Source organism: Theobroma umbraticum, unplaced genomic scaffold, assembly GCF_002168275.2.
Source record: "Theobroma umbraticum cultivar Fairchild unplaced genomic scaffold, ASM216827v3 scaffold_228.0, whole genome shotgun sequence".
Classification (NCBI taxonomy): domain Eukaryota; kingdom Viridiplantae; phylum Streptophyta; class Magnoliopsida; order Malvales; family Malvaceae; genus Theobroma; species Theobroma umbraticum.
This window is the reverse complement of record NW_018397274.1, coordinates 1,451,244-1,473,717: the sequence shown is the minus strand read 5'-3', so window position 1 is coordinate 1,473,717 and position 22,474 is coordinate 1,451,244. Positions and strand designations below refer to the sequence as shown.

General features: G+C 35.7%; 4 protein-coding genes across 5 annotated transcripts in view; all 4 read right to left on the bottom strand.

Moving 5' to 3' along the window:
* Window positions 1-6,554: 6,554 nt before the first annotated feature.
* On the bottom strand, window positions 6,555-9,319 carry LOC110427247 (seed dormancy control protein). Of its 2 annotated transcripts, XM_021442725.1 has the most exons (5): window positions 9,202-9,319; window positions 8,872-9,114; window positions 8,659-8,792; window positions 7,480-7,999; window positions 6,555-7,178 (listed from the first exon to the last, which is right to left on the bottom strand). In XM_021442725.1, the coding sequence occupies exons 3-5, from the start codon at window positions 8,681-8,683 to the stop codon at window positions 6,800-6,802; spliced, it is 924 nt and encodes a 307-aa protein (XP_021298400.1). In that variant the 5' UTR covers window positions 8,684-8,792; window positions 8,872-9,114; window positions 9,202-9,319; the 3' UTR covers window positions 6,555-6,799. The 2 variants fall into 2 exon arrangements, with proteins under 2 accessions (XP_021298400.1, XP_021298399.1); XM_021442724.1 differs by lacking the exon at window positions 8,872-9,114 and having other exon boundaries at window positions 9,202-9,297.
* Window positions 9,320-9,940: 621 nt separating this feature from the next.
* LOC110427158 (alpha-galactosidase 2-like) lies at window positions 9,941-13,391 on the bottom strand. Its single transcript, XM_021442595.2, has 15 exons — window positions 13,283-13,391; window positions 13,038-13,096; window positions 12,895-12,951; window positions 12,765-12,799; window positions 12,270-12,373; window positions 12,079-12,154; window positions 11,928-11,986; window positions 11,723-11,788; window positions 11,540-11,623; window positions 11,291-11,355; window positions 11,016-11,098; window positions 10,823-10,913; window positions 10,558-10,607; window positions 10,333-10,473; window positions 9,941-10,237 (listed from the first exon to the last, which is right to left on the bottom strand). The coding sequence occupies exons 1-15, from the start codon at window positions 13,285-13,287 to the stop codon at window positions 10,151-10,153; spliced, it is 1,062 nt and encodes a 353-aa protein (XP_021298270.2). The 5' UTR covers window positions 13,288-13,391; the 3' UTR covers window positions 9,941-10,150.
* Window positions 13,392-14,836: 1,445 nt separating this feature from the next.
* LOC110427113 (protein KINASE OF THE OUTER CHLOROPLAST MEMBRANE 1-like) lies at window positions 14,837-19,296 on the bottom strand. The gene is made up of 5 exons (XM_021442528.2): window positions 19,143-19,296; window positions 17,925-18,295; window positions 17,647-17,738; window positions 17,085-17,558; window positions 14,837-16,026 (listed from the first exon to the last, which is right to left on the bottom strand). Exons 2-5 carry the CDS (start codon window positions 18,288-18,290, stop codon window positions 15,099-15,101), a joined length of 1,860 nt encoding a protein of 619 aa, XP_021298203.1. The 5' UTR covers window positions 18,291-18,295; window positions 19,143-19,296; the 3' UTR covers window positions 14,837-15,098.
* A 460-nt stretch (window positions 19,297-19,756) lies between these two features.
* Window positions 19,757-22,474, bottom strand: part of LOC110427114 (putative disease resistance protein At1g12290) — a 45,386-nt gene continuing 42,668 nt past the window's right edge. Inside the window, exons 8-10 of the mRNA XM_089785460.1 lie at window positions 21,033-22,382; window positions 20,601-20,826; window positions 19,757-20,320 (exon numbers count right to left, since the gene is read on the bottom strand). Of these exons, the coding sequence (XP_089641586.1) occupies window positions 21,049-22,382 (1,334 nt within the window). The 3' untranslated portion in view covers window positions 19,757-20,320; window positions 20,601-20,826; window positions 21,033-21,048. The remainder of the gene's footprint in view (window positions 20,321-20,600; window positions 20,827-21,032; window positions 22,383-22,474) is intronic.

Sequence of the window (22,474 nt, the reverse complement as noted above, 5' to 3'; positions counted from 1 at the left end):
TTTGATTCAATAAAAGATGAGAGACTTAATTGAAAAAATAATCATAGTAAAAGAGTTTTTTTTTAATTATTTAAACCAATGAATTACTTGTAGAGACATTAGTAAGTTATTTATGAAACATGTCTTTAAATAATTGTGACCATCATCTATAAAATACATTAATAGTGGAATTTTTAACATAAATGCTACATAAAAATTGAATAAATTATATATTGACATGAAAATTATTAATTTAATTAATGCTATGCACTGCATGGCTGTTAGCTGTTGCTCCTTTGTCACTCAAAAGGGCATATTTTGTTCTTTTAATTTGTTTGGAACATCTCTCTTGCCTTACTTTTGGTTTTTATGGAAAACCTCCTATTCTTACCTTTTTTTGCTCTCTTTTCATTTTCTATCAGCAGTAAATTTATAATTTTATGTGAAAGGTGATTAAAAGATAATTATGCAAGATTATTAATCAAATTAATAATTAGATTAGAATAAAAAATAAAAAATTGAGAGATGACAATCATCATCTTTCAGTTCACCTTTACTTATTAAATAAAATAATAATAATAATAATAATAATTAATTGATGACTTGTTAAGCAAAATTTTCATAGGAGCTCTTTTAGCTTTTCAGTGTACTTCCAAACCTGTCACCAAAAGAACATAGTGGTTCCAAATCTTTCATTCTAACCAATATGCCCGTGATGGTTACTGATATGATCTTTTTTGGATAAAGGAAAAAAAAGGGTTCTAACCCAATTTTTTTAGTAGGAAGTATTAATATAATAATAATAACAGTAATAATTAAAAAAATGAAAATGAAAAAAAAGATGAAATAAATCAATAATATCCATGTTTCAAAATCTCAAAGGAGGTTCTAAATAGAAGATAAAAAAAGCAAGAAGTTAGTTAAAACACGGAAAGAATATACACTATTAATAATATCATTGATTAAATTTGGTGTCACGAGTCTAAATGATATCACGCGTGACACCAAATTCAATAAATATGTTGATACATAAATTTTATAATGTACTAATAAAACGTTTAATGATTCTGATTGAATTTGATGTCTCGAATCAAATGACACTAATTCAATTGATTAATTTACACACACACACACAAAACTCATTATGTAAAAATAAAACATAAATTACTTAACGAAGGTGTATTAATCTTTCACTTTCCTTAAAAATATGATTTAAATCCATATATATTTGGGGTTATTTTTTTCTCTATTTCAATACTATACATTCAATTATTCATACTTTTTCTCCTTTTTTTTTGCATATTATTAAATAATTATAACTTTAATTTAACTTTGCTCACATAATGGGTGTACTAATGGCTAAGTATCAATTGAAAGCAATGAGAAAACAAACATTGCCTAAGTGGCTAACTCTAGGAATATTCTACAAAAGTTTAAACACTAAAGCAGAAGGTCTTCATCATGTTAATAACAAGGGTACAATTGCAAAAATTAAAAAGCTACAAGTACCCAACTTAAATATTCCACTTTTATGCCATAAGCTTACATGTGCATGAGCATATCAAATAGTTCCTAATTGTCAGTATATATTTAAGTTGGTATGTTAAATAGGAACCCAAATTTAGAGTAGCTTTTTGCACATTATTTCCTTCACAAATTGGCAAAAAAGTTGATTGCCATCAATCAAATATAATTTGATGTGCTGCCTTTCTCCAAGATCTCTCCAATGACAACTCAACGAATAATTGCATGCTTGATTGTGATTTTCTTTTTCTTTTTCTTTCTAAGAATTGAGTAAAGCCATTCAATTTTTTTCTTTTCTTTTTTGAGAAAGTTTGCTTTAATTCCCATTTGGTAATGTTAATTTGGCCATTAAAGTCAAACATTTACATCTTTTCACCAATTTGATCCCTACAATCTCATGGAAGGGGAGAAGAAAAGTCCTTTCCATTTTTCATTCTGGAGAGTGGACTTGTTCTTGAAACTTGTCTAGGCTGGCAAGTTCAACCTGATTTTGCTTGAGTTCATTTGGAGAAAAATTAGAATTGGAGCTTGACTCGAGTTTTTATTTTATTTAAATTTGAAAAAGAAGTGTTTAAATTCGATTTTGAGTAAAGGGTACGTATATCGATTATTGAGTCAAATTTATAAACCCAAATACTTGAATTAAACTCAATCTACTTTCTACTCTACTAGAGCCTCAAGATGAGCAATGGGTTGAAAGCATGGATTAATAATTTAAGCTAATACCACAATTCTTCGCTAACGTGAGATCTTCTTAAATTAAGGTGAATTCATATCTTCTATTGGTGAAAAGAAGGCATTGTACAATTGAATTTAGATTTTTTTTTCAATTTTTATTTCATTTTTGTTGTATAATAAAAAATCATTTTATTATTATGTCGTTCACATTGTGACTTGTTATACCATATACTTAAATTTATTATATCTTCACCACATCTAATGTATGATATTATGAAATTAAAATGCACACAAACATATAAAAAAGTATATACTCAAAAATTTCAACCATGATATTAAATTTTTATTTTCTTCTTTGTCAATATAATTTTAAAGACAACACTTCAACGGATCAAATTTAAAATTTTATTTTAAAGGTTTAGAATTTGAACGGATATGATTAAATTTTTATATTTGAGATAAAAATGGTAAAAAAAATTCGAAAAAGATAAAATATATTTAAAAAAAATGGATTCATGTATTGTTAGGTAAACTAAAGAAATGTATAAATAATGGTGTAATGGAAGAACTTTTCTCTAGTTGGGCAAACCAGAAACACAGCATAATCTTAAAAGCCAAATAATTGGGAGGACGGAGGACCCATAAAAGTGACTAAGAAAAAGGAGGCACTGTTCATGTGCACGCGTGTGTACTAGCAAGCATGATCATCATCATCTGATTACAATCTTTTGTTTTTTGGGTGTTGCCCCTAGGCCCCCACACCTCAACATCTCCAGGTTTTATTCACGCACACCAAAATTTAAAAAAAAAGAAAAAAAAACCATCAAAATTTTCATGAGGAGGGTGCGGACTTACTGATTCATTTTTGAAGATTGAATCTCCACCGTTGGTTATATTTTTGAGAAAGATCATGCTAGGTTGATGGCCCCACATTCATTAGGGTGTCACCTCTAGGGTCAATGAACGTGTTGTAATCACACATCTCCTCTTGGGGGGTTGCTCACTTTTCCCACCTTCTGATCTAATCTTCTTTTTAAAAGACAACTGATGGAGGAGGGGATCCACAATGATTGGATGGAATCTAAACACTCTAATCTTAGGGTTGCAACTTGCACAAAGTCTAGTCTAGGTAGCTTGATAGGATAGGGTGAAAAGAGAGCAATTTCAACAGTTCAAGTTTTAGGTTCTTTTTTTCAAAATTAATTTCCAGTCCATCCAATTCATTCTCTTGCTTATTCCAATTGAGCTAAGTACCATTTTGTAGTTTCAATTTCTATCAATTCATTTCTTTGTAGAATTGTTAGGTTTTTTTCCTTTTCATTTTTTAGAAAAAAGCAATTCGATCTTTTTTTTTCTTAAAAAAAATCATATATTGATCAATAAGTCAAATATTTAGATATTTATAGAATAATTAAATTAATTTACCTCTATAAATTATCCAAATGACATTTTTAAATCCTCGTTTATTAATTTTTATCATTTCATTAAATATATCAATAATGTGTAATCTTTGATGATAATAAATTGGAACTCCAAAATATTAATACTACAAGAAAAATGTATGAAATCAAGCAAGGTGTAAGAGTAAATTATTCGAAATAATACGTGTACCTATTGTAAGCTTATTTAAATACCTCTAAATTACGCTCTAAAATGAGTAAGGATATCTTGTTATGCCTACTTAAGATAACCAAAGTTCATTTATAATTTCTATTAATTAAATGACTTTTTAGCAAATATTTTGAACAGTAATATCAAGATCAAGTTAAGTTATGATATAGTCACAAATGACCCTTCTCCAAGTTATGATATAGTCAAAAGTGACCCTTCTCTCTAAAAGATTAATATGATAGGTGAAAAAAACTCACGCTTATAACTATCTCAAGATTCTTTATCTGTTCGATGTTTGATTGAAACACCTTAATTTACTTTTTTTGAAGAATTAAACGTGATACTGTTCTCTACTTAATCTGATAACATTTCATTAGCCATCCTCTTTGGTTCGTTTTAGAAGTGCTTAGTGTGGGTTGGGTTAAGGTTATATTTGCTCAAATATCACTTATTACAGGATAATCACACCCTTTAAAAAAACTACTTTGATAAAATATGCAACACCCTCAATTATAATTGTCTCAAGACCCTCCCACCTACCAAGTGTGGGACTGAGGCACCCTAATTTTTCTCGCACCTTACTAATTACGTACCATTATCAAATACTTAAAATGGATGCTTCTTACTCTTGTCAAACAAGTTCTGATTGATTCATTGACATTTAATTTGCCAAACCCACTGGTAATATGAAAGGCTATTGTTTATGGCACATGTTGATAGCATCAAAGTCTATCAGAACATATCCTCGTGCAAGGTTTTTTCTATTGTTGTATCTTTTCAAGCTTTGCTGTTGATATCACAAGACAATGGGGACAACAAATCTAAGTGGTACGACATTGGGCAGATCTTGTTTACATGCAACTTACAGCGCAAGGGCAAGCCACACAGTGCATTGGGAAACTTTTGTCAAAAAACACATACGGGGTTGGGATGTTTGCCCAAAGGGTGGGTGCCTGTATTCAGGCGAATTTGCACAAGAGGCAAAAGGTCCTCGTGACGTATATGGGCTATGGCCGATGGCCAGGGCCAGCCAGCCACACCAAGGATCTAGGATGGTAACAACACTATTTATTTGCAGGGAAAAAAGGTTGGAAGAGATGTGATCAGGATCTCTCTAGTTTGGTTGTTACAGATTCTTTTCTTTTCTTTCCTTTCCTTATCTTGTAGAAGATGAATAAGAAGAGCATATAAGATTAGTGTGTTAGGTGTCTACTTGTATGAAATATTTGCTAAAATGGAAGATGCTGCTTGTACCAAAAATATTGATTAAAAGAGAAAAAAAAAAGGGGGTGAGGAAGGAAAGAAAAGGGTTGAAACAGATTGGTTGTCACTTTCTAGTAAGGAGGCATCCTCATTCCAGTTGAGAAAAATCAGAATCATGAGATTCATGCTCAAGCTGAAAAAGTTGAAAAACTCCAAAGTAATGGGTGGGCCTCTTTCTAGATATCTAAATCTAGATCACTACAACTTGATTTAGCTGATCCCACTTCCAGGAACTTCATGCACCAAAACGTTAGATTTTTATTCCCTCTTGCTGAAGTAGGGCACCACTAAGTTGAGAAAACAGGTATGCCAATGCTCTGCAAAGGTTATTGGTCATTTGGCCTAGTTTCAAAATTCTGGACTTAAAACATTGTAAAAACCTATTGCAGGTTTTTGGATTAAGATGGATCTTATCTATCATTATGTCCCCTGATATGTTGAGATTGGTTGCTTTAGCAAACCTTTCCATTCTTCCCATATATATATATATATATAGAAGCACAGTGTATCTATTAAGATTTTCTTTAGGACTTTTTCATGTTTCTCTTAGTGGTTCCCGTGATTTTCTGGTGGCTCTTTTGGTTTGTTAAAACAAAATCATTTTGTGAAGTTTCACATTGACAAAAAGGGAGAGCTTGTCAATCTTTAAAGGTCAAAAGTTGAGGGATGTTTGGGGGCCATGGTTTATCCTTTTGAACTGGATTGCTGATTCTGACAGCTTATTGTTCCCACAAGTTATAGAAGATAAATGTGTAAATAAAGGACCAAATTCGTTTACCATCTTTTTTGTAGAAATGTTAGGAGTGATCAGGTTGCTCTGGATGATGATTCTTTGTGAAAAAGTCCCGAGATTTGATTCCTTATTCTTGTGAATTTTATGCATAGACACATGACGGCTGCCTTGTCAGATAAGCTGTAGTGGCAGAAGACATCAATACATGGAAAATTATGACAACTGCCGTGTCAGATAAATTGTAGTGGCAGAAGACGTCAATGCATGAAAAAATATGAAGCTCTTGTTGGGCATTTTGCAATGTTTATCTAGAGCATGGTATGATCAAATGTGGAAGCTGAACCTTAAACTAGAGCCAATAGATTATGATCAACCAAAGAAAGATTGAACATACTGTTCACAATTACTTTAGAGACAAAATTTGGGCATAATTTACCTGTGAACTTTCCCTTTATTTCGTATAACAAGATCATCAAGAGGATCCGAGAGGCTTATTTAGGAATTCTATGAGTTTCTGTTCTGCTAAACCGTCCAACTATCTTATTCAGCCAAATTTGACCAAAACTTTTCCCATTTGAATAATTTCTGAAGAGGATAGGGAACATGAAAATAGTTTGATTTCATCCGAGGTAATTTACATTTGGTTCAGTCATCATCACCTGATGACAAATTCCCCAACACCACGTTTGTGCTGGAAGTTGATTTAACGCTCAGACTATATGCATAATTAAGTTCTTCTGGATGACAAGAAACCTGGTCTCTGTAAATGTGTAATTAAGTTCCTCACATGTTCTAAGGAAAAACAAAGTTGTCCAACCAAGACAAAAAAAAAGAAAAAAGAAGAGGTTTTATACAATTCTAGCTAGCGGAACCTATAATGCCATATTGCTATAGATACAACAAAGAGTGTGATGTTAAACATAGTCAGTGTCCAAAGGCATTCATTGCTCACGGCCAGTTCTCTCTTGTTCTAAGCTCAGGTAGTCTTCCCCCAGAAGCTGTTTCTGTCTTCTAATGGATATTTGGTTGCTTTGAAGTCTCACCTACATCCCGAGACTTGATAGACAGAGTAATTGGCCCCATTCGCAACCCCTGTTGCTTTTCGAACTGGTAGATAGCATCTTGAATTCCTTGGCCACTCCTCTCTTGTTCTAAGCTCAGGATAGTCTTCTCCCAAAAACTGATTCTGTCTTCTAAGCGAATCTTTATCTGCTTTGAAGTCTCAACTACACCCTGAGGTTTGACAAACAGAGAAACTGGCCCCTTTCGCAACCTCTGGTGCTCTGCAAACTGGTGGATAGCATCTTGAATTCCTGATAAGGTCACCAGGAACTTTGCTGCATCGGTTTGGTTCAGCACCTTCTTCACCACCAGCTCCAATGCTTTGAACCTGTTGTGCAAGTTTTCAAATAGCAGTCAATTACACATACATTTCTAGAATTATAACACACACACTTTCATTTAAGCTGCCTGGATGCATAGCTTGTGAGATAATAGGAGCATCTGAACCAGAAAAGCCTACAAGGTCAAGAACAAACAAGCAAAGGAACCCCCAGAAACAAAACTAGACGGCATACCCTTGTAGTTATTTCTCTATTCATGGCACATTTAACTATCAAAATTTGAAATTTTTAGGACTGATTAATAGGTTATATTTTTTAGATTCATAATTAAATAGAAAGGGAATAAACCTGAGCTTTTGAGCCTTAGTGACAACCCGAGCAATCTTCTTGAACTCAACTCGAATATCAGGCAAGGCAGAACCACCTGACTTACTGCTTTTCACTGGGGCAAAGGGAAGGTGGAGAACACATGTAGCTTGAATCTCAGCCATTTCCTCATCAATTACTGCCTCCTCAATACGTATCTCATGGATAATCTGAGATAGGACATGTCCCATATCAATTGAGTCTGGTAAGAAAGATGAAGGAGCCAGGCCCTGCAGGAGTTCCAGAATGGCAGATGGTCTCCAATCACCAAGCCAGGAAATGATGGCCAGCTCTTGGGGAGCTACACATTGTGGCATGAGGAGTTGTGACACATCCTCGAGATGACTTGGGGCCATGGCATGGTTGTAATGCGCATGAAACCTGTTCAGTTGTTCCTCAATTAGCACCTCAAGTTCCCTTCGTGCTTTGAGCTGTTTCTCTAGCTTAGCTGCTCTGCTCTTCTGCTCTTGCCTCCAAAGACCATGCTTTGCCCAGGAGAGCTCTTCATGAAATAGCCACATCAACTATCAGATCTTGCATACAAAGCTGACCAAAATTGTCTAAATGCATCACCCTAATCCATGTAAAGCACATTGGCTAATCTTTGGTATAAATTACTAATACAATAACTTCGACCGTTATGAACCTGCTCAGTTTCTTTGCAGGGGAGTTCCCTCTGCATATGACTCCAAATAATAAAAGAATGCATCAACAGAACAATCTGGTCTTACAGATTAGAAATAATAGGGTATCGAAATCAATTTCCAACTAGCAATATCAACATCACTTGTGAAACATAGATAGCTATCTGTGTCTTCTACAAAATGGAGACAGTTTCATGGCAAGTAAATTCTTTTTTATCTTCTCATTTTCCTAACCTCAAAACAATAATAAAGACACTTTCCAGCAGATGGTTGCCTCAATTATCCAATTTCTTAAGAATTTGCAGACTGAAAATACAAAGTGTGAAACATAGCTTTTACTTCAACTATACAAATAGTATCCTCGGTTTATATTCCACAGAATTAAGATATCTCATATTGACAAGGAAAAGACAGAAACTGAAGGAAAATCTTGAGTACTGCAGACCCTTTCACTTGAAAGTTATATCTTCCAAGGAAAAACCCAAGAGAAACTGAGAGAAAATTGATCCTCTTTTACCTCTTTTACTTGTTTCACGCTTCATGCGCTGAAACCTACCACTTATCTCATCAATCTCGTTACCGACTTCTTTTTCCTTGAGTTTCTTTCCTGTTTCTTTTTGTTCTCCACCATCATTCTCCTCGTAGTAATTCCTGCAGAAAACAAGAAAAATTGTTCAACTTTCCTTTTTGGTTATCTTGAAAATGGATGTAAAAAGGATTAGAAACCAACCAAATAGTTGTATTTAATATTTCCTTCTCAAAAAACAAATCAATCCAAGTTCAAATACATCGAATATAGTTCCATCCAGTTCTTGCCATGCAAGCAGGAGATGGTTCCATGGACATGGATTTTCCTTCTAAAAGAACAGAAAAGAAAACTTGGGTTCTTTCAGTTTCTTGGGAATCGGGATAGTTTCAGTCTTGGCTTGAAGCACCCCCCACATTTTGCTTTCCTTTCTTCATCATGCCATTGCTTTCAAGTTTTGCATGGTGAGTATGATATAATGCTAAAAGAAAGAAGACAAAAGAAGAACGTGATATACATGTAGAAGAAGCTTACAACGGAGACTTTGAATCTGTTCCCTGCATTTCTCTTCTTCTTTCACAACTTTTCGATGTTTGTTTTAACTTTCTTGGACTCCCGCTTGAACCATGTGACGAGGAAACTCAGAGATTTCGTTAAAAGAAAAATAAAAAGGAAAATGGCCACTTGCCCCCTTTGTTGGTTCTTGATATAGTAGTTTAAAATCCTTGAATTATTTAACAAAATTCAAATACATTTTTATTGTTTTATTAATATAGATCAAAGGCTCTTATTATATTTACATAAATGCTGATGTAAAAAGTGAAATTACAAAATAATTATAGCATGTAATGATCGTAACATCATGTTATGTAAAATGTAAAATTCATATTATATCGAAATTATGTTACTGTTTATTAAGATATGTCAACATATTATGATATATTAAAAAATTTAATTTTTAAAATTATATCATAATTCTATTTATTATTAAAATTCTATATCTTAAAATTATAATTTTACACAATATTATAGAAACATGAAAATGGATTAAATTTGATGCAAAAATTTTAAAATTGACATTTAATTTGGAATAGAGAAAGTAGTTTTTTATATGTTTTTTTCAATAATAAAATAATTTTCCTGTTCATAAAATTTTTATATATATATTTAACTTTGTTTTTAATACAAGGGAAAGAATAAAAATAAATTGAAAATAATAAGAGAATGGAGAGTATCTTGTGGATGTTCTATAGCAAGTAGACATAAACTGGCAGCATTCTCAGAAAACTATCCCTTTGCATATAATTTATTGAGGTTTCACTTCTTTATCTAACATTGCTTTAATATTTTCAAACATTACAAAATTTTATTCTATTTCTTGAAGCTAACTTCTTTGTTCAAATGCTTTCTCAGCTAGCTGCTGCATGCCTGCAACCAGACCCTTTCCATCCGGAAAACCACTTTCCTTCCATGGAAGAACTCTTCACTGTGGTGTGATTGTGTACATTCTGCAAGCATGTGAATCCACTTGAGCAGAGAGCTGATCTTGGACTGATAACTCTGTTGAATGCTGTTGCATTTTCAAGCATAAAACTTATTGAAATCTTTATATAGATCACATTGGATGGAACATTGACAATCATGTGATTAAAAGGAGGCTCCTACCGCCCATAAATCTTGAACATCACAAACAGTTGATGGTTTAAGGCCTATATCAGACCAGTAAGCAGTGATGTTTGCAGAGGAAGATCCTCTGTTCCATAAGACTACAGCCACCCTGTTATCAGTCAAGGGGCCAGCCCATACCTACATTTATCATAGGTATTTAGATTGTAAATGTGAAGATAGGTTAAAAGGAGTAAGCATGATTGTATCATTGATCATTTTTACCTCAAGATCCCCATCTTTTTTCACCTTTTTCCCCTGAACTCCAAGTTTATCTGCCCAATGGAAAAAATTCTGTTACAGAACCTTCAATCTGTACCACTCAAATAATTCAGTTATACAAGACTGCAACCTCAATTTGTACGTTCTAGTTCTGATACATGGGAACTGCACCGGTGGGTGTGAAAAGGATTTTACTTCCCCAGTCTGGAGTTTTAGATTAAGCTAGTTCAGCTACATGGGCATTTCCAAGTAATTCATATGACTTTACCTTGATTGACTGCAATAACCTCCTTATTTCTTAGCAGTTCAAAGGTGACACTGTCTATTGACCGAATATCACAGCCAATCAATAGAGGAGCCTGCATACAGAAAAGGATGAAAAAGGAATTGTCATAGTATCAGAAATCACATAGGAAGAAAAGTTTATGACTTGTGCATGGATAACTAAGTCCGGATCATACTTTAGCTAATGACCATATGCTAAAATGACTGCGATATTCTTCTGTTGTCATGCCACCATTTCCTACCTCAAGCATGTCTGGATCTGGTGTACAACAATTGTTTTTGGGGCAAGTGAGAAAGTACAATTTCATATATTACAAAATGAAGTAGTTTGCACATAAAACCAATTCTGCTACTTCAATCCTCCTCCTCCTCCCCCACCTTCCACCAATGTATCCATATTCATTAAGTATAGAATAATACTTTTGCTGTGAAAGAAATTCTGGTATCCTACCATTCCAACTGCCAGGTTGAGCATAAGATGCCCATTTGTCATTTTGATCTGCAACGGATGTCATTCTAGGCCACAAGATTACCGTTAGTTCCTCAAAATGGTAAGCATGTTTTGAGTATCTAACACAGGCATATTCTACAGACTACAAAATAGATGGCTGGAAATGTGTGAGAGTGAAATTTAACAGTGCATACAGTACCATCCTTAACATTGCAATCTAGTAAATCACAGAGCAGTATTCCTCTTTACCTATCCCAGTTATCTTTAATATCTCCAGTTGTTCTCCAACTATTCCCGATGCTTGGTGCCCAAGTTGCTGGATCTTCATTTCCCCTACATATGTTAAATTTCTGTGAATATTTCCAGCAGCAGTTCTACATTTGTTGTTCAGAGGAAATGTTTGTCCCTTGTTTGTGAAGAAAGTTATTTTACCATTCACATAACGAGAAAAATATGGTCCTCCCTGAACTTAGTAAAGCTTTGCTCATCTTTGGATACCTGCTCCACAAAAGAATCCTAGCAGCTTAGACAGAAAAAGAGAAATCGTGACTCACTGGCACAACTAGAGAAGCCGCCACTTTCCAACCTATGCTACATACCAGAGCATTCTGGCAGAACTATGAATCGGTTAAATTACCTTTCCTTTGGGCTTATGCCAGTATTTGCACAATTGTCATATTTCAGGTAATCAACCCCCTTGACAAAACAAGCAACTTCCTTAGATGATATGAAAACAAATGGCAGTTAAAGGATGAATATACAAAAAAAAAACCATAAGGGAAGCATACCCATGAAGCAAACGTTTTTGCATCTTGTTCTTCATATCCTAGGGACCCGGGCATGGTCTTGCTACAAGTTTGAGTCCTTAAAAAATGAACAATGTACCCAAAATATTGGTCATCAAGAGAGATAAGGTTTCATAAAATACCATTTTGTTTGAAAGTCAATTGTTTTGAGCCACAAAGAATCAATTCAATACCCTGCATCTGCATAAATTCCAAACATAAGCCCTTTGCTATGTACATAATCTGCCAGAGCCTTAATGCCTGAAGGAAATGTTGATGCTTTAGGAACCAAATTCCCCTGCCAGAACAATATGGATTTTCACTTCATTATCAAGTAACACTTTTTCGTTATAGCACTCACTTTCTTTCCCTTGGAACTCATGAATGTAAAGGTAAACATAAGGATGCCCACTGAAGTATTTATATTGAACAAAGTAATTGAAATGCATCTTGTGTGGATGTTAGGGTGCATGCTCTCCAAACTTCAAGAGTATGCATATGACATTATGAAGATCCAGATGTGGAATACTTTTGCTTGTTCCCTATGAAACCTTGTAAATTTTAGAGATACCATGGAATAATGAGTGTAATGACGAGAAAGAAGTACACAAACATAATAAATTAGTGGCAATTCTCATCATGATATCATAAGTAGTTCAAATATACAATAAAAGAAAGGAAATTATTACCTGAGCATCTCTGTTGAGTTCACCCCAACAGTCATCTAAAACAACAGAAATCGTATAACTACATGAGAAATGATATAATAATGCAAAAGACAGATAGTAAGCGACGAAATTAATCAATAACTACTGTTACCTAAATTGATATAGGTGTATCCTAGAGCAGCAAGACCACTTGACACCATTGCATCCGCTGTGACATAAAGTACACATATTGATCAAGTTTTTTAGCCATAATGATCAACAAATTCATGATTTTTGTTTCTTTTGTAGAATTACCAGTTTCCTTGATCAATGTCTCATTGATATTGCAATGGAAATGGTTCCAACTATTCCAACTGGTCATTAGACAAAGAAGCTTAAAGGAAAAGGTTGACTGAAGAAAATACATAAGAGATTGGCCAAACAAAAGCTAGCAAACTATGTACTCAAGGCCTGTACTGTATTTTGATTCGTTGCAATGGTTTTTTCCAAACAAAATAGGTGGATGAAAAGAAAAAAGATCAGAGGGATCGTATTCATACCCCATTTGTGGAGTTAGACCAAGGCCATTGTTTAAAAGGATCCTTCTAATACTAGAAGAATCTGTTAGCCTGGCATTCCCTAGTCGAGCCCCACTCACAGTAGAGGAGCTGATCAGCAACAGTAGAAGAATACAAAAAAGAAAAACTGAAAAACGACTTGATGGTAATGAATGTGCCATTGGAGCTTGTCCCTTCTTGTCTGTTTGCTGCTAAATATAGCGGAAGGCCAAATGAGTCCGAAGGGAGATTAATAGCAGATAATCATAGCACACCGTAAAGGGAGAAACAACTTACCCTGATTCCTGATGCTCACTTGATCTCCCTCAGCTCTGGGAAAGTGCAGATATTACAAAATATAATCTATCTCTATATATAGCCTCCCTGTCTGATACAGGACGATATTGGAGATATTAATGAAGTAACTGATCTGGAAAGCGAAGCTCCCAAGGGGAAGACATCTGTGACTAGGGTCTGACCTCTTTGAAAATCTACTTTCGACAATCATCAATGCCATGAATTACTATGGGAGCTTTTATTGTAATACATGTCCATTAGGAATGGACTGCGGTTTCTAGTTAGACAAGACAATAAGACCAACTCCAATGTGTCCTCTACATCTATTGTATTCAACAATTTTGGACTCTAATCTGCAAATTACGGTTCAGTATTTTCCTTTATAACAGAGCACTCAATCACAGCTTTGCAAACATGGCCGGGCCAACTATAAGTGAACCATAGAGTTACAACAAAAGTCCATATTTCACGCTTGGAGTTTTCCACCCATCACTTTAGTTTTCTCTTTGTGGACGAATGAAAGGAATCCAACCTGATCATTCAAGTCTAGCAAAATATCCAACCCACAAGATGCCCTCTTTCTATTCTTTTATGATACCAGGAAAAGCAATATAAAATTGTAAGTTTGTCACTTTGTATTTGTTGCTGACAGCTCCAATGGCTGACGAGTTACAATATTATGTCCTTAGCTGTATCAAGCCATATAAAATATGTTCATAACCTTTTTTGTTAATCTTTTTCTGAAACTTAATTCTTATGAAATGGGTGATGGGTTTTCTTTCTTTGGTCAAAAAATTGACGACAACACTACTTTCTGCAAGTTGCTACACTTTAAGCAAGTTATATACTTCAAGCAACAGCCAACAAGAACTTCAGCAGTAAAATGTAAACCCTGTGCATATTCTCAACCCTTAGAGCTTAAACGCTTTACCCTACAAAGATCACTCAACAAGCACCTAAGACAGGACGACAGGGAACTGGTTTTCTTGTGTTATGAAATAGATCCATTTTGTGGATGAAACCCTGTATGAATATAGGTTAGATCTCTCATCAGGGCAATAATTGTTGCAGTGAACCATCCCAGCATGTAGGTTCGATTAGCAATTTTAAATCCATAATCAGACAATTGTTTCACACGTTGCTTTTGGTCCCACCTGGAATACTAAGCAACAGGTGTTCGATAGTTTTCAAAAAACTGAGCTATTCCTGGGACCAGCCGAAGCACAAATCCAGCAGGTAAAGAATAAATGAACCAGAAAATGTCAAACCAGAATGGGCATGGACAATGCTCATATATAGAAAGGAACAAATGTTAACCCAATTCTGAACATACTCTGTACATATATTTACACCTTTGACTACAAGTTATTGACAGCTTTATTTATGCTTTGCGTCATCAACAGTAGTTACTGACAGTATGTGAGCTGAAACTATCACCTTACAAGGGTCAGAGAAGTTGTTTCCTGATTAACCTTATCTCCTTGGCTGTAGGTTCCAGCAAACTCATCTAATAATAGTAGAATTACCTTGTGGAACCAGCAGTAGTAACTCCATCTCTGAAGATTCTGTGCCTCCAACCTGATTTACTGCCAGCATGGCCATCATGACCATTTCGCCGGCATTTCTTCACTCTCGCACTTACACTGCATCCAACAGACATAGTGAGCTTTATGGCTGTAAATAGGCCAAAGGCAATTGCTAGCGGCCTGACAGCCCAATGAAAATCCTCAATGTGTTGATATTTCTCCACCACACCAGGACAAGTATCAAAAGACACTGATTCTACTTCAGCAGGATCTGCTAAAAATCTGTTGGGTTCATTTCCAAGAACAAATCTACCTGGAAACTCTACAACAAGACACCCATTTGGAAGAACTTCTGAAATTCTCCCAGTGGCCCATGCTCCTCCCCTTTTCCGTGGCCATTCAAACTGAGGAGTAAACACATTTGCCTTAAGCCTCACAAATTGCCCCAAATAATAAGCTTTAGCCATTTGAAGCTGGGAAGACTTCCCTATCCAAAGGGTCTCTAATCCTATAAATCCAACTGCCACAGTTCCATCACGCTGCACTAAATGTAGTATTCCCACAGGGGAGTGGCTGTTGTTTTCCTCTTTCAAGCGCACCCAGTCCCCCACTGCTAAACCATTTGTGACCCTCTCAAGTGTAGACTCCTGTACTCTCAGAGGGTTGTGCATTCCAGGAACTTTCACCAGAACAAAGCCATTCTTATCAGCATCATTATCTAAACCAACAACAGTTCCTTCACGAATATCCATGGTTTGAGGTTTGCGAACATTTAGAGGGCTTCTTGAGTGAACCATGTCACCGACTTGAAGACGATCCTTGGAGAGATACCATGTGGTGTAACCAGAGACAATAGATTTTTCTTTGATTGGTCGGCTTCCAAGGCCAATCCATCCTCCATCACTGTTAACAGCAGTTCGTGAGCTGCAAGTTCAGTTGCAAATTATCAGAGTGCAACCCAGAGGAAAAGGAGTAAAAAGGAAAGAGACTAAAAAATTATTAGATCCTGTTTCTTATTTGACTTAGATTTGTCCTTAAATCAGAGCATAGACACTGCAGTGGAATGCTCCAAGCTCTTAAGCATTTTCAGAGCAGGTTTTACCAAAATATCTTATTTCCAATTGCTATAATAATATTTTCATCAACTCTAGCAAACAACACAATAGCAAGATTAATACTTTGGTACTAATGTATATACAATGAACACATGGAAACCATTCAGCAGCTATAATCATATAACCACTTTTAACAGTGATTAGAACTGTTTTCAATTGACTATCACAAAAATTTATGCTGATCACAATTTCAACAAGAAATACATGCAGTTCAGCTCAACCTAGTACATCACATACAACATTAGCTGAGAAGTTCAGGAAAAATTCATGCATTACACTAGCAGCTACATCTTCAAAACAAACAGAGCATATCAATCCCTTTCAAATTGGGACACTCACCAACTCAGTACTGGCAAAGGCAAAAATATGGCAATACCTACAAAGTTTTTCTTCTTAAAACGCAGAAAACTTGACACAATGTTGAAGCAACTATTTCTTGCATTCATGAATCAAAAGCCTCAAATATTGAAGCAAGCAGAGAGACAGGGAAATTGAAAATCAGAGATGTAAGTGAGATTGGGATGTGGGGAGATATTTTGCCAATCATTTGCCACAGCTATGATGGCTCACGGGACTAAAGTTCTAAATGATAAAACTAGCAAGAACTTCACAAAGAACATACAATTATTCAACATCAACCCCTTAGAGAGATTGTGACCTGTATCTAATGAAATGAAAGAATAATGGTGTTTTCTCGTCTATTTCTATAATTCTATAAAGTTCACATCGCCTAGTGTCCAAAGTTGAGGAAGAGAGTAAACATATTCGTTAAACATCTTATTATCATGAAAATATAATCGACTACTGGCTATAAACTTGTTTCTTCAATAAAATACCGAGCGTTGAAAGAAAGGCAAAAGCAAATACCTTTCAAATGCGAGTAAAATATCTAAAACTAATGGTCTATTTCTGAGATCATACTCAAAGCAACCATTGATAACATTCTCAACTGCTGGAGGCAGGCCACTTGGGATGTGTGGTTTTTCTTTCTTAATCACAACCGAATGATATATTTCTTCAATTGATTTCCCAAACCATGGCTGAACACCAGTCAACATCTCCACCATGCTACACCCAAATCCCCAAATGTCAGTCTCCAAGGACAAAGGACCTCTCACATCTGGTTCCCACTGTTCTGGAGCCATGTAATTAGGAGTTCCAAGCCTAAGAGCCATATCAGAGTCAGACAATGGAATCCCAAGAAGTAGATATGGGATCCCAAAATCCCCCAGAAATAGTTGATTCTGTTCGTTTAGAAGAAAGTTGGAAGGCTTCAGGTTGAGCACCAACAACCCTATTGAGTGCAACTCAAGAAGACCTCTTGCTAATTGGATCCCATACCTGTAAATATTAGCCACTCTAAGGATTTCACGGGTCAACTAAAAGCACAATGTGCTTCACAAAGAAGAAATATATAACAACATATCACCTTAAAACATCAGGCAATGAAAGCTTGCCCCCTTTTGACCGAGCCATTTGATCACCAACAGATCCTTCGTAAAATTTCATTGCAATGCAGATCTACAAAATTATTTCAAAACCAAACTCATTTTATGAGCTGTGTGAAAGACTGGACCCAACCATGTTATTTAGTTACAAACCTTTAGGACAATTTAAGTCTAGCATCACTTTGTGATTTGAATCATGAGGGCACCAAAGTATACTAGAATGAAAAGGACATTGAAAAATTAATGCTGAAAGAGTCACCTTTCCATTTACAATAGAGACACCATGCAACCAGCAAACACCTTGGAGCTCTCGGCACTTCAAGAATAACTCCTCAAACTTATCAACAAACTTTTGCATATGCTCCTCCTTCAATGGATGCAACATCTTAACAGCAACTTCATGGTACTCATCAAAATCATCAGCTGACTGATGATGAGTAGCCAGCCAAACATCACCAAAAGGGCCTCGCCCTATCCTGTGCTTAAGTTTCAACGAGGCAGGATTAATCCATGGTTTAGTCTGAGTAGGTGTAGCCACAACAGTCCTAAGGTGGTCAGGATCTCCTTCAAAAAGCTCATACTCAAAGGAAGGAACCTGCTTGGATGCTTTAATCTGTTCAGCCATTCCTCCTATATAGGAAAAAAAAATAAAAACAGAAATTTTAATATTAAGCAGAATGTTTCAAATACATAATGAAAACACTAATACATAAGGCTTTTTCCTCCCTGGCCCATCTAGAATACAATTAAATGAAGAATTAATGCTTTCCCAAATGGTTAAGAACATATGTACCCAAAAAAAAAAGTTAACAACTTAATTCCATTACCAAGCATTTTAGGAGCTTGGACCTATTTTACCAAATTTAATGCCACAAACCAAGTTGATAATAAAAAAACCTGAAGATTCACTAGCAATAAAAACCAAATAAACCGCCCCTCTTCTTCATAACCATTTCTTTAAAATTATGATTCCTCAAACTAGGAGTTAGTACCAGCAAAGGCAAAGGCAGCTGATAAATTAGCAATAAATGAAACCATTTTGATAGCAAAGGAAACAAACAATATTTTCTTTTTCTTCAACCATTTTTATCTTCTTTTAACTCTCAGAAGAAAACCAATTCTATAAATCAAGCATATCAAATTAAAAATAAAATCTCAAATTCGAGTTTTTAATCATACATCATAACAAAACCCACTACTGCCTACAAAATAAAGAGAAAAATTAACAATAAAAACACTCTCATATATACAATCGAGCATATACCGATTCCAGTTTAGATGAATGAAGCATACGATCAAAAACACTTACAGAACACAAAAAAGAATTCATTTTGAGAACAACCCATTCAAAAATTTGAATTCTTTCTCTGATTTTCACGTCCTGGCAATGAAAAGTTTAAAGTGGGAAGCAAAGACTAAAGTCACTTCCCTTTTTCCTACAGTTTCTCTGGAAACAAACATAGAGAGCAAAACTTACCAGTGAAAGACAAAGGGGTGTTCGGGCTCGCTAGCGAACTCGAACTTCAAAAAACCTGAAACTAAACAAGCTGAAAAGTTAAAATTGTAGAAAGAACAAGGTTGAGTTTTAGTTGAGGAGAAAGACCCAAAGACAGAAGAGGCTGAGGAGAGTTTGGTCAGTCGTCACAGCTGGAAATATAGAGTATTTGGTGCTGCTGGGATCATCTGCTTGCCCCGTCATCCGGATCTTTTTGGAAGATGAATCTACTTGCGCCACGCTTGCTACATGGTGGCTTCAGAAACAGCCACGTGGAGTTAACAGTAGCACTTCATGTGCCAGATTTTTGCTTTGTTTTTCTTTCTTCTTTTTAATTATGTCCTTCTTGGACTCAAGTCTCTGGGCTTGTCACATGGATCAAGCTGGCTCAACCAGCTTTGCTCAAGCAAGGAATAGTTGGTTACTTTGATAATTGGTTAAGGTTTTGTACTGGTTCAAAACTCTACAATGACAGGTTGTTTGCTTTCCCTATCTTTTGTCTTAGACTTCAAAGAGAAAAACAGGGAAGGGAAAGAGAGAGGACGCGGCAAGGAACAGAAGGGTGGATGGGGAGTAGAAGAATCAGTCATTTACATGGACAAGTAACTTTGCCCAGGAAGATAGACCAGGACAACTTCCGAGGCTAATATCTTTGTCATTACCATAGGGATAGAGAACAACTAGAAATGCATTTACATTAAACCAGTGCTGATCAGTGATGGACTCCAATGCCATGGAGATGGTTTGATAAGGAACAAGCAAGAGACCAAATTCCAGACTGAGTATCATAGAAATAGGCAACAGCCATGTGACAATTTCAAAGGTGAATGGTTGACAGACAAAGCCGCATGCACCACAAAACAAACATTAGACAATTGTAGCTTCAACTGTTGGAAATAAAAATTATTAATGCACGCTATTAAGCTTCAGCTGGAACTCAAGAAGAAGATAAAGAGGCAGTTTGTTATCCCAAATATAGGAGCGTTCATGTCATCATCTAGGAACCCAGACACTCACAAGTTCCATACAAGCCAAAACATGATCACCATTTGTTATCCCAAAATTTCTAATGCAAGCCTCGTCATTATAGTCCACTTCTGACCTTCACCATACCAGCAATATCTCCACATATTTAGTTTTCAAAGAAAAAATAGATGGTCCTGTTAAAGTTGTGAGCAACATGGCTTAGATGACAAACCTCACGACAATAAGTCAAGAACCAAAATGCAGCAAGCAGCGATGTACAATAAAACAGGTCTAATTTTGTTTCATTTTAGTTGAGAACTATCAAATGACAGACACAAACAGAAATTTCGCCACAAATCAAGCATGGGATACAATAAAAACAATACAACCACACAAAACAGAACATACAAATTACAATCTCAGAGGTCCAAGACAAACTAAACTTGACAAGAGAAAAGAAAAGAGCAACAATACTTTGTGGTATATTGCATCCGAGTTCTTCATTGTTTTCTGCTCCTTAAGTTCATAACTCCAGAAATTTATTAGACCATTGAGTAAGTGTCCTGGACACTAAATCCTCCCATTCTAGCTCTTTCCAACACCCTTCCTTTCTTTCAGCGTCGATTTCCGAATACATGTAGCCATCGTCAAACTGATTAACTTGTCCATGCACCAGTCTCTGCCCAAAGAATAAGAAAACCTGCAGATGTGCAGAAAATTATGAATAGTGTGGAGATGGTTTAAACTTTTAAAATTAACAATAAAGAAAAAAAAATGTAGAAGCACTGGGATTGGGTTTAAGAGATCTTATTGTATCAAACGGTTAGCACGTTATCTCACCTTCGAAGACAATGATAATATAAAAGACAAAACTAAGAGAAAAATGGCTTCTGAAATGTCACAGACCTTTCTTTTGCGGTCTTTACCAAAAGAAACAATTAAGATATCGAACGGGTTCATCCAGGGACTCTACCTCTTTCCACCACTCTTCACATTTGAAAGAGGGCAAAAAGCATTTTCGGGTTGCTTCATCCTTCCATCGAATCTTTTCCCACCACTCTTTGTATCCTTCAATGCTGATTTGATTCCCACTGTCCAAGTTGAGCGGAAGCTTCTTTAGTTTTGAGCAATTGAATACATTGATTTTTTTTAAACATGGGAAGGACAAGGCATCCCAGTATATGCTCTTCAATTCTGGTAGACTTCGTAAATCAAGCTCTTCTAGCTTCGCAAATGGGCTTGGGTTTGGAATCCCAACCACATCTGTGACTTGATCACTTATTATTTCTTCCATTCTTGAGCAAAACACTACATAAAGGTGCGTTAAATTTGGAGCAAGAATAAGCCACGTGATGTCTCTCAAGTTGTTGCAACTGCAGAGGGAAACTCTGCTCAGTGTGTGAAAGCAAGGAGCCTTCTCTATCTTCCTTATTACAATCTCTTCCATGCTTTCGCAAAATCTAATTATTAGGCTCTCTAAATGCTCCATATGTGTTAAAGATAAAATATCCAACACCTTTGTCTCCCTCAAATCTCGGAGGAATAGTCGTTCAGTGCATCTTCGTAAGTTGTGGAAGCTCAAAAGTGTTTCCAGAGCGGAAACACTTCTTATTTCTATATTCAGCTCATTTAAATGTTGCAAGCACTTCAATTCCTCTATTAGACCTTCATGATCACCATCCAGGGCATTATCTTCATCCATTTGATCTTCAGAAATATCAAATAATACAGACATTCCGAATGTTTGCAGCTTTGACAATTTACATATCAATTGTCGTGGGATTTTTCGGAGATGCAATGTCTCATGCAAATTCAGAACTTTCAGTTTTGTCAACCTATTCAACTCAATTGGCAACTCTCTTAGTCCTGTATGTGATAGATTGAGGCACTCTAGTGAAACCAGGTTTGAAATTCCCTCTGGCAACTCACAAAGAGGAAAGTTTTCATACAAGCTTAGAACTCTCAGATTGCGCATATATCGGAAGAAACCAGCACTGATCACCTTCAAATTGTTTTCATTAAGAAATAAGGTTTGAAGATTAGGGCATCTAGGTGTTCCTGTTAGATATTTCATTCCACCATTCGACAATGACATTCTTACACCTTCCCAATTTCCAACTTTATGTCTCCTATTTAATCTTACCCCTGCTCGTACCAAAAATTTCTTCTCGGGTGCTTCACACTCACTTGTTATCCACAAAGCCATGTCACGGATCACATCATGCATCTTTACATATATGGCTTCTTCACATCTTTCTAATAAACAGGCATTACAGAGAAAATTGATAATGTTATACCCTTGCATTCGAGCTCTACTTATGTTGTCAAATTCATCCAAAAATCCCTCG

What these genes read in the sequence shown, in the direction of transcription:
- LOC110427247 (XM_021442724.1), bottom strand. Translation starts at nt 9,230, where the DNA reads ATGCAGGGAACAGATTCAAAGTCTCCGTT. An exon ending in GCGTGAAACAAGTAAAAGAG is followed by an intron (nt 8,000 to 8,658) that starts GTAAAAGAGGAT and finishes TATTTCATGAAG; the next exon opens with AGCTCTCCTGGGCAAAGCAT. An exon ending in ACTAAGGCTCAAAAGCTCAG is followed by an intron (nt 7,179 to 7,479) that starts GTTTATTCCCTT and finishes CTTGCACAACAG; the next exon opens with GTTCAAAGCATTGGAGCTGG.
- LOC110427113 (XM_021442528.2), bottom strand. Translation starts at nt 18,290, where the DNA reads ATGGCTGAACAGATTAAAGCATCCAAGCAGGTTCCTTCCTTTGAGTAT. An exon ending in TCTCTATTGTAAATGGAAAG is followed by an intron (nt 17,739 to 17,924) that starts GTGACTCTTTCA and finishes ATAATTTTGTAG; the next exon opens with ATCTGCATTGCAATGAAATT. An exon ending in ATTTTACTCGCATTTGAAAG is followed by an intron (nt 16,027 to 17,084) that starts GTATTTGCTTTT and finishes CTGAACTTGCAG; the next exon opens with CTCACGAACTGCTGTTAACA.
- LOC110427158 (XM_021442595.2), bottom strand. An exon ending in GGAATTTATGCAGATGCAGG is followed by an intron (nt 12,155 to 12,269) that starts GTATTGAATTGA and finishes TCATTTTTTAAG; the next exon opens with GACTCAAACTTGTAGCAAGA. An exon ending in CAAAAACGTTTGCTTCATGG is followed by an intron (nt 11,987 to 12,078) that starts GTATGCTTCCCT and finishes TGTTTTGTCAAG; the next exon opens with GGGGTTGATTACCTGAAATA.